Raw genomic sequence first — 16,133 nt, 5'->3', positions numbered from 1 at the left:
CCAATCAATATCTTTACCCTATGGAGCGACCAGTATTCATGATGAACACCATCACAATGCAGTGAGTACATGTTCCATGCAGACATCTCAAGACCTGTGTTTTTGAAAGCATGTGCATTAAAATACACACTTGTGCATAATACAAGAAACCAACATGTGTACATATATTGTGTAAACTGTTAGCTCAGCAGAAATATTACAAGCAGAACCAAGTGCATGAAAAATGAACAGAAAAGTATAGAGTAAAGTAGCAAAACTGGTATGCATCTAGTAGACATCTGCAACTCAAGTGTACCATAAAAGTATGGAAACTAAAAAAAAATTAAGAATGCTTTAAGCTATCCCTATAAACAATGTCTTAAATGTATCAAAATATTAAAGTGATAACTGCAGTTTCCAGCCCCAAAGACCAACAATGAGGTGAATAATGTTAGCAGATTATTTTGGCAAACATGATAATTCATCACAACTCGAGTCACAACAAATCAGTAAGCTTCAAAGAGTAAAGACAAGCTGATAAGCATAAGCACAGTAAACATGCCACATAGTCACACACTGTTATTGGAGAACCTACCTGAAGGTGTGGCAACAGCCAAGAGTTGCCCATCATCAGACCAATCAAGCCATTCAAGGCCTCTCTCATCATCCAGAGTGATGACAGCAAAGGTTTCCTTCAAGTCTGTCAGCTCATGGATCTTGATGCTGATGAGGAAGGTAGTAAATGGATTTTGGGTTTGTTGGATTAACTTGGATGATCCGTCATCCAGGAGGTGCTCAGATGAGAGGGAGGGTGGGAGGGGTGTGGAGTGTATTTAGGGATGAAATGGGTGGGAGTGTTTTTATGCCTTTCCCTTTTTGGCTACCCCCCTTGAAAGGGGAAAAAAGCCTTGGTATATGTATGTATGTATGTATGGATTAACTCCCCAAAGAGGTTAAAACAAAGAGCCAAGAAAGGGCCTAAAGTCTCTCTCTATCCATTTTTGTAATACCTATCATATTTTTTAAACACTCAATCTCAAAAACATTCAGAATTTTTTTTACTGCCTCTGTTACATTCCAAGTCTGCTCCATTCAGTGGCATGTATATAATCACTTCTCCAGGTGATCTTCTCTTTGTAGTCATTCCAAAATACCTATTTCTCATAGTAGCAATAATTCCACCCATTTACTTCCTTCTTTTACTCTAAAATTAATCATATCCACCCTTCTATCCACTCCCATATACAACCACAAAAACTTAGTGATGGTGATTATAAATGATATCTTGATGATGATGATATGGTTTAACGTCACACACTCCCTCCCTATTGGGAGGCTAGGACGGTGCCCCTCACAGAGGGCTTTGTAGTGTGGAGTTTAATGAACCATGTCCTTGGTTCAACTTGACCGGTGGCAGGATTCGAACCGCCCTCACCTCGACCTTCACCGCAAGTAATGATGCCCTAACCTGCTCAGCCAGCGAGCTTCCTTAAATGATATCTTAAGTTTCAATTACTGAAAACTCATGGCCCCATAGTGGGTGGTAATAGTCCTCAGGTCCTCCCATAGATCTCTCTTGGGGGTCCTGTTATGGATACCTGCAAGTGGTGGTCCTATAAAATGATTATCACAGAGAATTATCTCCATGCTGCTGATTTTCAGATCATGTCAACACTTGGTCAATACTTTTATATAGATGTGAAACTTGGACAATTAGTAAACAAATGCAGGACAGGATAAAAGCAGTAGAAATGTGGATTAGGAGAAGGATGCTGAAAATTTCATGGACAGAATTTAAAAACAAATGAAGAAATACTGCGGCAAACAGGAACACAGAGGGAAATAACAGCAACTATCAGGAAAAGACAGTTAGAGGGCAAGAGGAGGACCATGCAGAAAATATGTGATGATGATGATATGGTTTAACGTCACAAACTCCCCCCTTTCGGAAGGCTAGGACGGTGCCCCTCACAGAGGGCTTTGTAGCGTGGAATTTAATGAACCATGCCCTTGGCTCAACTTCGCTGGTGGCAGGACTCGAACCGCCATCCCCTCGACCTTCGCCGACAGGAATGGAGCTCCATGGTGGTCAACATCCAAGTGGATATGGACCCCAGCACGGTACGGTCAACACCATGATTTCCATCTAGAAGTGCAGCCCTGAGAGGCTGACACTCAGTCCCTGGACCAAGCTCAAGATTATTCTCTATCACCCTCAACTGTTTCACACAAGAAGAGTTGACAATCAGCAACTGCCACACTTTTCATGACTCTAAACACTGCTATTTGATGGCCAGTCTTTCCTCTCTTCTCTAAAGTTGGTAGTCCTAGAACATCCAGTCACTCTTCATATGTTTTATCAGCAAGATGTGTAACCATCTTCATCACTGTTCTCTAATTTTTTTTTTTATTATTTCTATTTTTCATTTTTTGTGAGGTGGCCATACCACTCCAGTATGCTCCAGTCTAGACCGAATCTGTTTTTTTTTTTTTCATCTTTTTCATCATGTCTTTACCCAAGTGGTGGAAAGTGCCTTAATTCAATGTCAACAACTTCAGCTTTCCCAAGAGAACATTGAACAAATGGAACTGTCAAGCATTGGAAGTTATAACCAATTATACAGATGTTTAATTCTTTTCAACTATTAAGCAGTTGCGTACTCTACGAGGTGACTAGGTACGAATGCCTTTGTCAGAGTTCAGGGATTTAACCACTTCAATACGGGACTTAAATCTCGCGGGCAGCAGCCAATGCCAGCCGTACGACGTAACGAAATAATATTCGCATCATAAAATATAGTCGCCGCTTATATCGATCGTTCTCTCTTTCACCCGCGAATTTTGAAAACCACAGAGAATGGGATTAAGGGCGCATTTGGGAGAATGTAAAAACACAGGGGCGACTACAATAAATATAATCAAGACGCCGATATGGCAGCGTCGCGAATCCACTTGCTCCTCATGACGCCTACGTGTGCGGCACCGTATGGAAGGGGTTAAGGACCACATGCCCATAATCAAATTGCAATCAATCTAGTTCCTTGCCTCCAAACACTGGGTCACCAGGAGTTCAAAATTATGATCATATGACAGCATTCAATATGTAAAAAAAAAAATGAATAAATAAAGAATAAATGAATAAATAAATAAAATAAAAGATAAATAAAAAAGGGTCACCACAAGGATCATTTCAATCCCACAAGATGTATCTACCAGCTATATTTCTAGTAACTGTCCTGAAGACTAGCAGCTACATTTCTGGTCACATAGCTTGGTCAAGAATATAAGGGATGTGGCAGTTAGTCTCAAAAAGATTATGGTTTGACTAAAACTAATGTCATCTGGTGAGTACTTAAAAATATAAAGCCCAGTTTCACATGAAACAAGAGAATTAATAAATTATGTATCCCAAACACTTCACTTTGTGGGTAATGGCATTTAAGAAAAAGGGGAAAAAAAAAAAAAAAAAAAAAAAAAGGGGGAATCAAGTAAGACAAAGTTTAAATTTCATCCTTACATATTATCACCACAGGAAGCAGCCTTGTTCAGTGACAGTGATATGGCAATGTCAGTTAAACTGTCACGATGGTTCTTGGCCTGGAACAGTTCCTGTCCAATTTCTTTGAGATGGGTTGAGATCACTACAAAGAAGCCTCCAGAGAAACCAAGAAGGATGTAGCCATCACCGAACCTGATAAACAAAAGTTTTATCAAATGAATGATATACATACATATACCAAGGCTTTTTCCCCTTTCAAGGGAGGTAGCCAAAAAGAAAAAGGCATAAAATCATTCCCACCCATTCCATCCCTAAATACACTCCACTCCCCTCCACCCTCCCTCTTATCTTAGCACCTCCTGGATGACGGGTCATCCCTGCACCTTGTCCACTGCCCTGGGTCAGAGACAGTGATGCAAGTCAATGACAGAATAGCTATTTATCTAGTTGTATTATATGAGAAGGGAGCTATGATTGTAGTGACCCATCTTTGTATCTTTCAGCATCTAGTTTGTTCTTAAATTCTTGTATGGTTTTTGCACACATTGTTGCCTTGTTCACTTTGTTCCAGACATCCACCACTCTGTGTGGGGATGTCTGGATGAATCTATTTGGATTTATAAATACTTCTTGAGTGAATGAAGAGGAGGTGGGGGATCACCGTGTGATGAAGCACGGGGGTAAACCAGCTCTAGATTATTGTCTTAATTTTTTTTTGTCTAATGGAGGGTGGAGGTGTGTGGAGTGTATTCAGGGATGGAATGGGTGGGAATGATTTTATGCCTTTTCCTTTTTGGCTATCTCTCTTGTTAGGGGGAAAAAGCCTTGATATATGTAAGTATGTATGTTTTATGTTTTTTTTATTATTATTATTACTATTGTTATTATTATGTGAATGGTTCTAATGGAGGGTTTCAAAAACAGAAAACTGGAGTTCCACCCAACAAAAAGCTCACTCACCACTTATAGGCTACAATATGTCCATAACGGTTCTGGAAGGCCAATTCTATTGGGTTCTCTGGGTCGTTGATATTGTAAAGGAAAAGTGTTTTCTTGGAAACAATAAGACTCACCTGAAAAAAAGTATTTATATATAGATACTGGTCAATTGATAGTAGTACAAATTTTATGGTCCAAAATTTCACAATCAAAGAAATATTAGTGGCTGCTTGCAAGTGAAAAAGAATATTTGCTATTCTAGTATCTCACTTAAACCACCTATATTTCATTTTAATTGTGACACTGAGATTTAAAGCCTAAAATTTACTGTAGTACTTAACCCATTAAACTCCGATGACAAGATGTCTTGTCATTTGGTCAAATTAAACAAAAAATCATAAAACACCAAAATGTTTGATCAAACACCAGAAAAATATGACGTCAGTCCTCGCACGAAGCGAGGACTGACGCCATATTTTTCTGGTGTTTGATCAAACATTTTGGTGTTTTATGATTTTTTGTTTAATTTGACCAAATGACAAGACATCGTGTCATCAGAGTTTAATGGGTTAATACAATCAATGGATGAATTTTTTCTCTAATGTTATGGTGTATGATCTAAGATGCAAACTTTCCTCACAGATGTTACTGCAGTTTGGAAGTCTCACTTGGAAATGTGAATTTTATAAGCCCATATTACATTACCTATAAGCTAGCAGGTGTTTGTTCATTAAATTTATGCATAATGTAAATCAACTCCAAATATTAACCCCTCCCATGCACACTGAATCATGTACAATTTCTTATGTGCTTCAATAACTAATCATCACCTTGCTGCCCATTTTCAAGTTTTATGTTGTCAACATTTCAGGAATTTGAGTGACTTCACTATAGGCCAGAGTTACACAGAATTCCTTTGTAATTGGAAGCTAATTTCCACCGATGATGATGATGATGATGATGATGAAGATGATGATGATGATGATGATGATGATGATGATGATGATGATGATGATGATGATGATGATGATGATGATGATGATGATGATGATGATGATGATGATGATGATGATGATGATGATGATGATGATGATGATGATGATGATGATGATGATGATGATGATGATGATGATGATGATGATGATTAATTATAATAATAATGATTAATTATAATAATAATAATAATAATAATAATAATAATAATAATAATAATTAATTAATAATAATAATAATAATTAATAATTAATAATAATTATTAATAATAATAATAATAATAAAAAAAAAGATCCCTTATCATCCTTTCTCATTCCCCATTTCGATTAATGTCCTAAAATACGTCCTTTACCAGTTCTAGGACTCTAGTTCTTTGGTGCAATATTGTCCTCACAGACAGATGTATTGGTTATTACAAACAATTTATTAACCACTTCGATACAATGACACCTATATAGGCATCATGAAGCGCAAGAGGGTACACAAGAATGCTGGTGTTGGCGTCTTGATCACATATTTTTTTTTGTGGTTGTACATGAGTTACCCCCAAATTCTGTGAACTGGCTTGGATCATGTTTCTATGTTTATTATTGATGACATGGTTTAATGTCACAAACTCCCCCCTATCAGGAGGCTAGGACGGTACCCCTTTACAGAGAGCTTTGTAGCTTGGAATTTAATGAACTATGCCCTTGGTTCAACTTCACCGGTGGTAGGGTTCGAACTGCCATCCCCTCGACCATTGCCGCAAGTAACGATGTCTTAACCCGGTCGGCTAGCAAGCTTTGAATAAGTGTTTATTATTACTCAGAGTAAAAGAGAATGAGTAATACAGCGGTGATTTTATATTTTATACTGCAAGTAGAGTGATGCATCGTACATATGGCAGCTGATGCTGTGCACGAGAATTTGACACTCTGGACTGGGCCCAAGATTTCTCCAGCAACTTCATCAGTATTGCCTCCACCTTTACTTCATCAGTATTGCCTCCATCTTTACTTCATCGGTATTCCCTCCACCCTTCTGTGTAAGGAGTGCTGACAACAAGCAACTGATCCCCTCCTACTACTTTCAGCCAGTGACATAAAAACATTCCACACAAATACAACACATACATTGATCCAAAGTTTCTTTCCAGAGAGATCTATGGTAAGGACCAAGGACCAGTGCCTGCCACTGTGGAGCAGCAGGTTTCCAGTCAGTGAAAATCTAAACAACAATTAATAATATAACCAAATTTTTGTGGTAAGACAAGTATGTGAGATATATTTAGTAAGGATGTTTTGGGCCTTCATGGACTTGAAGAAGACATACCATAAGGCTAACAGAGATGTTTTGTGGAATGTGTTACAAATATGCGGAATATGGGAAGCCTGTTATAACAAGAGGTCAAGAGATTTTGCTTGAGTAGCAGGGCATGAGAGGTACGAGAAGAAAGAAGCAAAACTCAAGATGAAGGAAGCAAAAAGGAGGGCAGATGTAAGTAGGGTAAGAGTTTGACAAAGAATTAAAAAAAAATTGGAGGGAGGTGAAGAGACTGTGGGGTAGTGAGTTAGATAGAGATAAAAAGGTAAAAGGTACAGATGGACAGATATTCATGGGAGTGAAGGCAATTAAGGGAAGATAGGTAGAGTATTTCAGAGAATTGTTAATTGTGGAGGAGGTTTGGGAGGGATTGATTGTGGCAGAAATGACAACGATGAAGAACAAAATAATAAGTGGAGTGTCTGACAAGGGGAATATTTCTTATAGTGGATTGGCTAGCGAGGTTGTTTATTGTGTGCCTAAGGGAGGGGAGTGTGCCAAAAGATTGGTGGGATGCTCTTATAATTCTGTTTTGTAAAGGAAAAGGGGACAAAGATGAATGTAGTAGTTTTAGAGGGGTCAGTCTGTTGCGTACAGTTAGAAATGCAAGGCATATAAGAATAAGAGGATTTGAAGGAAACAGAGGAAGTAATTGGGGATGACCAGTGTGGTTTTAGGAAGGGTAAAGGATTCTTGGGTCAAATTTTTGTAGTAAAGCAGATATGCAAAAAAGTTTTTGGCAAAAGGTAAGGATGTATTCTGGGCCTTTATGGAGCTAGAAAAGGCTTATAACAAGGTCAACAGAAAGGCATTATGAGAAGAGTTGTAGGTGATATGAATAGAGGGAAAGTTGTTTAGGTTAGTCATTTTTTTTTGGAAATGGTGAGAGTGAATAGTATGAAGTGAAGATAGGAATTAGCATAAGCTGAAAAATGTATGTACATTTTGAACTACAAGGTGCTGATGTGGCATGGAACTATGCATGTCTGATTCCTCATTGGTTAGTGGGCAGACATTCTTTAAGCTTAAGAGGCCTAAACCACTCTCTGAGAACACACACCTCAATACTACTGAGCACATCAATAAAACTGAATGTACTGGTCTATATCATAGGCAGACTTACCAGGTACCATATGAATATAAACCTTCACATCCTAGGAGCAAAGGGGCTAAAAAAGTGAGGCTTTGGACATTAGTGCATGTTTTAAAAACAGCTGTAAGTAAATATTTTGGAAAGTTACAAATGTTACACACTAATTCTATGTGCAGAAAATGAGAGCACAAGACCACTGAAGGTTCTATGAAGAAATGCCGATAATTGTGGTACATAACTTTACGGGGAATGAATCACCAAACAAAATGTCAGGGATCGTGAAAAGAAAAAGGGGCTTCAGTAATATAAAGAAAAACACACCGTGTTCTCCCCCATTGCCCTCTCATCCTGTTTCATCTCTGAGAACTGTACATCTGAAGGTTCTCCTCGCAGTGGTGTGGTGCGGAGGGTATCACCTTCCACACTGCTGATGGTCAGGATCTTGTCCTCACCACCCAATGCCAAGAGGTTTCCAGAGGACCAACATCCCGACTGAATCTTCCGGCTATGTTTGCCTACCACTGGAATACGCCTGCCATGCAAGATACAAAGGGATTATGATACTAGCCTGGGACAGAAGCAAAATGCAAGTACATGCATGGAGACATAAAAAAAAATCACCCTCAAAATTAGAAAATGAACGACGTATCACATGCAAAATGCTGAGGACAAATGAATATATTATGTGAAAGTTAAGAGTAAATAGTCTGAGGTGAATGTAAGACTGCATCAGGGTTTTGTGATGTCACTGTGTTGTTTAATGTGTATACAGATGCAAAAGATACAGGAAGAGCCAATTATAATATGCAGGGAATTCAGGGGAGGTATTCTTATTGACCACACATCTTGTATAATCAGTAATGTGCAAGAAATAGGTTGTCTCTAGATTTGCCATTCACAGAGAAAGTGCAGACACTTCAGTTAGCAATACTAAAAGAATATTGTGGGATAACATAACCATACTAAAGATGTACAGTGAGTCCTCATTATACGGTACATATGCGTTCCTGAAAACCTTACCGCAAATTGAAATTACCGTACACCGAACCCAAGTTTCAACTTATGGCAGACACCTTCTCCCTGCTCTTTCCTCTTCAAAATATCTAATTTTACCTCCAAAATACGAGCGGATACCGTATCTGTGAATTTTTCTTACTGTAAATAGAATCGAGGGTAGTAATTACCAAATACCGTAACTGTGAATTTACCGGATAAAGAATTACCATATAAGGAGGACTCACTGTACCCATAATGACAAGAAATCCAAGGATAAGGATAACTATATTCTTTTATTTACGGGTAAAATATGTGGGCCTAGGCATGAAGTAAAAAAAATGGGTATAAAAGATGGCATACAGATATAGTAAACAAAAGGCATAAATTCCCAGCAGAAGTAATATGTTCTCAAAGTACATAACACAAGAAAATCTATTACAGGTAAGGATTTTTCAGGATTTTTACAGAATACTATTATAACAACATCCATCCTTTTAAAATACAATTACCAGGTAATTCTTCTTTATATCAATTAACTATTTTACCATTTACAGTGGATCTTTCCATGCAGATGGTCACCAACCCAACCACAGTGGTGTGTTTAATCCCAAAATAAAATGATTGGGGAGGATGGGATTTTTTTCCAGACCCTCGTATATAGCAAAATACATACACACATAAATAAAAAATACATGCAGGTACCACACTGGCAAGCAATGCAAACTAATTTTCTTTTATTAATGTTAAAATCAATCAAATGCTATGACTATTCCTACCTGGAAGTTTGATGATTATAGATCATTAGGTTACCCTTGGCAGTACCCACTGCTAAGAGAGGAGCTGACTTGGACCACGTCAGAAATGTCAGGGTGTCACGAAGTCCTGAATCAAGATGCTGTACACGGCCTGAATTGGCATCCCACATGTGCACAAGGGGTGAGCGGTCATTAATGATGGATAGGAGGGCCCCATCTTTGTCCCATCCAAAGCCAGAACAGACTCTGTGGGAAAAAGTATCATAAAAAAAAATTGCTCCTTCCTGGCAATGGCTGATGGCATAAGAAATAAAATACTTGTTATTCTGAGGTGCAAAGATAAGAGGGAGGGAGGAGGGTGGAGGGGAGTGGAATATTTAGGAAATGGAATGGGTGGGAGTGGTTTCTATGCCTTTTTCTTTTTGGCTACCCTCCATGTAAGGGGAAAAAGCCTTTGGTTTACGTATGTATTCTGAGGCACAAAACACCATGGCAATGTCTGCTTTTCTTTATAGCACCTACGATATACAATATGCATACACCAATAGGCTTTTCTCCTTAGTACGGGGAGTGGTCATGTCTTTGCGAAAGAGAACTGCAATGTTATGACATACATAGGAACATAATAACAGCAGTCTTATCCCCCTGTCAGAGGAGCAAGAGAAAGGGAATAGTGTATAAGGTATAGATGGTAATTTAGAACAGTAGAAGTGAGAGAGAGAAAATGTTAAAAAGTGGTTTAGCATTCTTCTGAGGGTGATTTGTCTCCTAACATAAAAATGCTGCATAACTCTGTTTCATAAAGGTGTAACTAAAGTTTCTCCATCAACTAACATAATAACTAGTTAGCGATGATGACGATATGGTTTAACGTCACACACTCCCCCCTATTGGGAGGCTAGGACAGTGCCCCTCACAGAGGGTTTTGTAGCATGGAATTTAATGAACCATGCCCTTGGTTCAACTTCGCTGGTGGCAGGATTCGAACCACCCTCACCTCAACCTTCGCCACAAGTAACAACGCCCTAACCCGCTCAGCCAGCGGTTAGTAAATGAAGAAATTATTATGTTGTTCCCTTCATCAATAATGGACAAGTATTTGGTAGATGCATGCCTTTGCTGGCCACCTCCCTTGTAAAGGGGAAGAGATCTTTTGGTAATTGTATGTATGTATGTATGTATTTGGTATTCTACTTGTCAGTGTCTGTAAATCTTCAAGAACTTCCTGTTTGGAGTCAAGTATCATTTTCTGAGATACTAAATATTTCATTAGATAAATTGACACCCAATGCATCCAGAACACACACCTGTTGCTAGATACTATAAGTCAGTGAAACTTAAACTAATAATCATTATTATTATTCATTTATCTATCTATTAATCTATTGTAATTTTGCATCAGGCCTCTTTAAGGGCCATGTTAGTATGCTTTCTCACCGAAATCCATTCTTCAGTCATATAAAAATTAATGGATGAGTAATTGGTCATACGTTGATTCCACTATAATTTACATTAATATGTGCAGAAATAGTGTTGAATTGATACCTTCTTTGTGTAGCAGCTCTACTCTTTGGTTACAGTGCTGTCTCATATTATATCCCAAAAGTTAAATTAATTTTTCATTGAATATATCCAATATCTATGTTGAATTAAGATACAACAAACTATTTTAGGAACTCCAAAGGATAAACAATGACCATAATAGCATTTATAAAGGAGAATGGCTACAGCAATATCAACTGAGGGGGGAGGGGTATCTATTAATCATAGATTTCATATGAACATGAGGTCTGCCCTATAACCCCTATGAAGATGGGGTCCACTATATTAACAGTTTATTCAGGTTTCACTAATTGGAAACTCTCAGCTCCACAGTGGCTGGCTACTATTCTCAGGCTCTTCCATAGATCTCCCTTGGAAGAAACTTTGGATTTTAGTGTGTGTGCTGCATTTATATAGGGCAGTTTCAATGCACTAGCTTATAGTAGTAAGAGGAGGCAAGCAGTCCCTGATTGTGAGCTCTCTTTATGTGAAATGATGGAGGAAATTCATCTGAAGTTGAGAGAGAAAGTTTAGACCCAGTCTAAAGATCAAGTGTCAGATCTTTCAGGAGTGAACCTCCAGTTGGAGGTGAGGAAGTCGATGAGTTTTGAAGATGGGGAGCAGGGAAACAATTCTCTCGCACATCCTTCTTGCAGGGCCACCACCTGCATCACAATGATGGATAGTCAAGAGGAAAACAAAAATATTATTATACTAATGGGGACACTATAAAATCACTGTTAACCTGAAGGTAAGCAGGTACTCTCCTAAAGTATTTGAAAACCAGAGTTTTATTTCTATTTTGCGCACTGTCTACACCAACACCACAACAGAAGTTAATCATCCTCACCCAGGCAAGTGAATTTGTTCCCTGAGGTTCCCATGGCGGTCATAAATGTTGACAATTTGATTGTAGCCTGTGGTGGCCAAAAAACCTCCTGAAGCCTTCTGCCATGTGAAGAAAACACCACCTGGGCCATGGGGTCCTTCCAGGGAGAACACCCGCTGCAGGGACAAACAAGAGAATCAGTGGAGTCATCAACATGTGCATACCTGTATAAATATAACTCACTGTCGAAGAAACAAAGCAAAAGAGACAGAAGATCTGTATATTTTGACCACAACTGTGGTCCTCTTCAACAGTTGGGGTCGAAATATACAGATCTTCTGTTTCTTTTGCTCTGTTTCTCCAACAGTTGGTTATATTTATACATTTTACAAATGTGCAACTACATTTTAGTTTTGTGAATGCGCATACCAGTAATGACAAAACAAGAGGAATAGACTTCCTTTGGGCATCTGTACACAGTATACCTAATTTTGCTACATGTACTCTAATGTATTCTAATTTGTTGCATATATAAACTAGCACAAATCATCTAATGACAATGCATTATCAATGATTTTATCAGTGAAGTAGTTCATGGTATAATATGGTATCCTTTCACATAGCCTTCCAACCCCACCACCAACTGTTTCAGTCTATTCTTGTACCCAAGTAAGAGGATAGACTGAGACAGTTGGAGGCAGAATTTGGGAGGCCATGTGAGAGAAATAACCTGAAAATAAATATATTCGAAAGTAGGCATTTCTTAATTTTCAAAGTATAAGAAAGCACTAAATGTTGGAGAGAAGGAAAAAGGCTACTCTATGATGACCAACTGTGGTGCACTGTTTATGGTGGTAACACTGATCTTAATTTACCCTTATTTCTAGGTAAGAATAAGTGCCTAATGTGTTATACCAGTTCAACCCATCATAAATACATGGGAAAATATCTCACTGAAAATGAATATTTGGTCAAATTCCAGAACCACACAAACAGGAATATTTAACATGAAATTTACGTTGTCCAACAGCTCCTGGAATTTGTGAAGTTTCATCCCATTCACTATTTTCTCATGAAACATGTTTTTCTCCCTATCCTTAATGTGATTCAAGCAACTAACCTAACACATGTCTGTCCCTGCAAATTGCTGTGCAAGTAGGATAAACAAAAAATTCACACAAGTGAACGAGACAAAAATCATAAATATCCAGCTCCTAACTTGACATAACCTAACTTAATCTAACATAACCATTCCATAGAATGAAATAAGATACAAAAAAGAAAAGCGAGAAATATGTTTGCATGATACTGGAATCAAACCAAATAAAAAATTCACACGAGTGAGCGAGTCATAAAATCACAAATACCCAGCTCCTAACTTGATATATCCTAACCTAAATTGATCTAACATAACCATTCCACAGGAAAAAAATGCAAAAAAGGAATAAGTGAGAAATGTCGCATGTGTTTGCATGATACTAGAATCAAACCAAATATTATGATATTCAAGCGTGCACTTCAGCAAATCAAATTGCCATTGTTAGCACTACCTTCCCTTGTGATATACTAATGTGAATTAACGATAACTGTAATTGGTAAAGAAGGTTTAATGGTGATTGTCAACGACATACTTGGGTCATTCTCACCCTACGTCTACATTCCTACAGTGACAGTCTATCAATTTCAAGGTGAAAATTTACATCTGAAACACTGGAATATTAACTATTCATCATAACATGTAACATAAAGGCGTGATCTGCATTTAATGTGAATTTCATGAAGAAACAACCTTCCCCGAAGCCATCGTAGTACCCAAATCGTCGCTCCTTCCTCTAATCTATCTTCTCAATTCAGTTTCTCAAATTGGAATGTTTACAAACACAACGAAATTTGTAAGCTCGCTCGCTAGCCTTTTTCAGATGAATGTAGAGATGCGTGAGGTCATGTAGGTCTATTGTTAAATATACCCAGTGAATTAGAAATACATACTTTTCCTTCCCACTATTCAAAAGTCATTCTTAAATAACAGAGAATAAGTATATTATTTGTATACATTTTCTATGCTGATGCTCCCTAAAAGGAGGCTTTATTTTTTTTATTAACTTGAGTGCAAGCCACGTTCTTATAAACAATTTAATTCGCTCACAATCATTTCTAGGATATTTACTTGTTTATATTTCCATTAATTTTGCAATATCTACCAGTTTCACATCTCCAATGTCCATGCAGGATCCTTGATTGGAGGTTAATCTCCACTCGTTAAAAGTAAAAGAATGCTGATCACTTTTATTTCATGCAATCCCTCTTAAATTTCTCCTTTACGACCTCTATGAATTCACCTCTTTAATGCAACTGATGATATAAATGGTCTTTTGTTGATGGCATACTTAATCTCCCTAGTGATAACTGAAATGTTTTGTTTGTCATTTCTCTAGGAACTGGTTATAATTAATAAGCTACCTGCGCAGACAACTACAGAAAAAATATAGAAAGAGTTTTCGATGGAAAGTGAATATGTTCCGCGATGTACCGATCATATGACTGCGTGGTTATCTTGAGATCGCACATAAGGTCGAATCGCGTTCCTAGAGGTCGGACGCCTCTCCACTCCAGCTCACTCAACAAACGCGCAGCAATCTTCGCCGGCCGGTGGTGGCGAGGAGATATATCTCCTTTGCTGCTGCCGGTTTGGCACAGGCCGTCCTCTTCGTTAACGTCGGCAGGCGGGTTTACACCAAGACAAATACACACATTTCCCAAGTCACGCAATTCTCTGTTTGCAGAGTAGAGCTTGGAAGAAAAGAGGCACACGCACACTTGCTCGCTGGCTTAGCAGAGGCCCAACCCAACTCTTATTCAGAACCCTCATCTGATCGCCGGCTGGTCGACGGAGAGGAATTGGGGAGCCTCTCTGTCCAACCGGCCCGCACCCACGCGCTGGCCTCTTCGCTGACGCTGGCGAGCGGGTTAACACTTTTGACAATTACACACAATCCCCAGTAGCGTAATTCTCTGCTCTCAGAGTTGTGCTGGGAAGGAGAAAGATAATACAACACTCGCCCGCCTGCCCCCCCCTCGTACCACCACTGGATCGACTCTACCGACTCTCAAACCCAACCTGGGGAAAAACAGGAAAAAGCTCAGGCCTTACCTGGGACTAAACAGGAACGCGCTCTCTTCACGCGGGAAGTGAAGTCTACTCAATTCCCGTAAGATACATACACACACCTCTCACGAACATAGCCACGACCCACGCACAAACATCTACACTTACTTTTTCTTTGACTAAAATTCTCTTCCTTTCTAACTTTTTCTGATACTACATCTCATTTCAGTTTACCTCCCACTAAAGATTTTTCCGTTTTTCCACCTTTCTCTACTACTACGCCTTTTACCATTTTCCAAACTGTTGGTGATTCTAATCCCGGCGTCAGCGCCGCCGTCCGAGTTCCCTGTCCATTTCTCCCGAGCCACGACCACCAACAGCCCCTGATCGCTCGTTTAATCGCCCGGTGGCAATAGCCCTCTTTTATACACTACTATCTTTTCATTTTCTTACAGACATTCTTCCCCTCCCACAAAAACCGATCCCGCGCAAGCGGGTGGTCTTACCTTGCAAGTGGCAAGTCGCATTCATGCGATCAGCGGAATCTTGAATGTGTGGATTAGCTACAGTTCAATAGATAACGCCGACTTTAGACATGGCCATTCCATGCTTAGATTGTTCATGATGGATGTTTCTATATTAAAACTTAGTAAATACAGTGGTTACAAACAAGTTAAAGTAGTAAGCACAACAAAATAATGAGACTCAAATAAAATACATTTATTATGAGTTAAAACATTGCGTCACAAACGAATGTCTCAAAAATATGTAAATATAGGTAGTTCTGCGAGTTATTAAATATTTCAAGAATCGCTGATTTTGTAACTAGTGATAAAAAGTCAAGATAAGAATATAATGGATGATTATTACAGGATTATATATTTTATCTACTCCGCATTGCACTGATGCCATTTTGTGGGAATTTCCCGACAAATCTGTGTGAAAAATTTGCTCACATGGTACGTTTTGTGAGCAAATTATATGTTGCAATGAACTTATTTGTGTATATAATAATTCCTTCTTTTTTGTGGGGAAAATATAGAAATCCAGATTTGCTAGTGGGAATTGTGTAGAAAAAAATACTTATTTGTAGGAAC

At 38.6% G+C, this 16,133-nt stretch overlaps 1 protein-coding gene across 1 annotated transcript in view; it reads right to left on the bottom strand.

Moving 5' to 3' along the window:
• Oseg6 (intraflagellar transport protein Oseg6) overlaps positions 1-13,832 on the bottom strand; it is a 37,054-nt gene extending 23,222 nt beyond the window's left edge. The window contains exons 1-7 of the mRNA XM_076180358.1: positions 13,720-13,832; positions 11,952-12,106; positions 9,581-9,805; positions 8,130-8,340; positions 4,439-4,551; positions 3,497-3,670; positions 575-702 (exon numbers count right to left, since the gene is read on the bottom strand). Of these exons, the coding sequence (XP_076036473.1) occupies positions 575-702; positions 3,497-3,670; positions 4,439-4,551; positions 8,130-8,340; positions 9,581-9,805; positions 11,952-12,106; positions 13,720-13,734 (1,021 nt within the window). The 5' untranslated portion in view covers positions 13,735-13,832. The remainder of the gene's footprint in view (positions 1-574; positions 703-3,496; positions 3,671-4,438; positions 4,552-8,129; positions 8,341-9,580; positions 9,806-11,951; positions 12,107-13,719) is intronic.
• Positions 13,833-16,133: the final 2,301 nt, after the last annotated feature.

The sequence above is a fragment of the Oratosquilla oratoria genome, chromosome 44 (assembly GCF_046742065.1).
Source record: "Oratosquilla oratoria isolate Oo_2021 chromosome 44, ASM4674206v1, whole genome shotgun sequence".
NCBI lineage: Eukaryota > Metazoa > Arthropoda > Malacostraca > Stomatopoda > Squillidae > Oratosquilla > Oratosquilla oratoria.
Note: the sequence above shows the minus strand (reverse complement) of the source record. Positions and strands in the feature narration are given on the sequence as shown.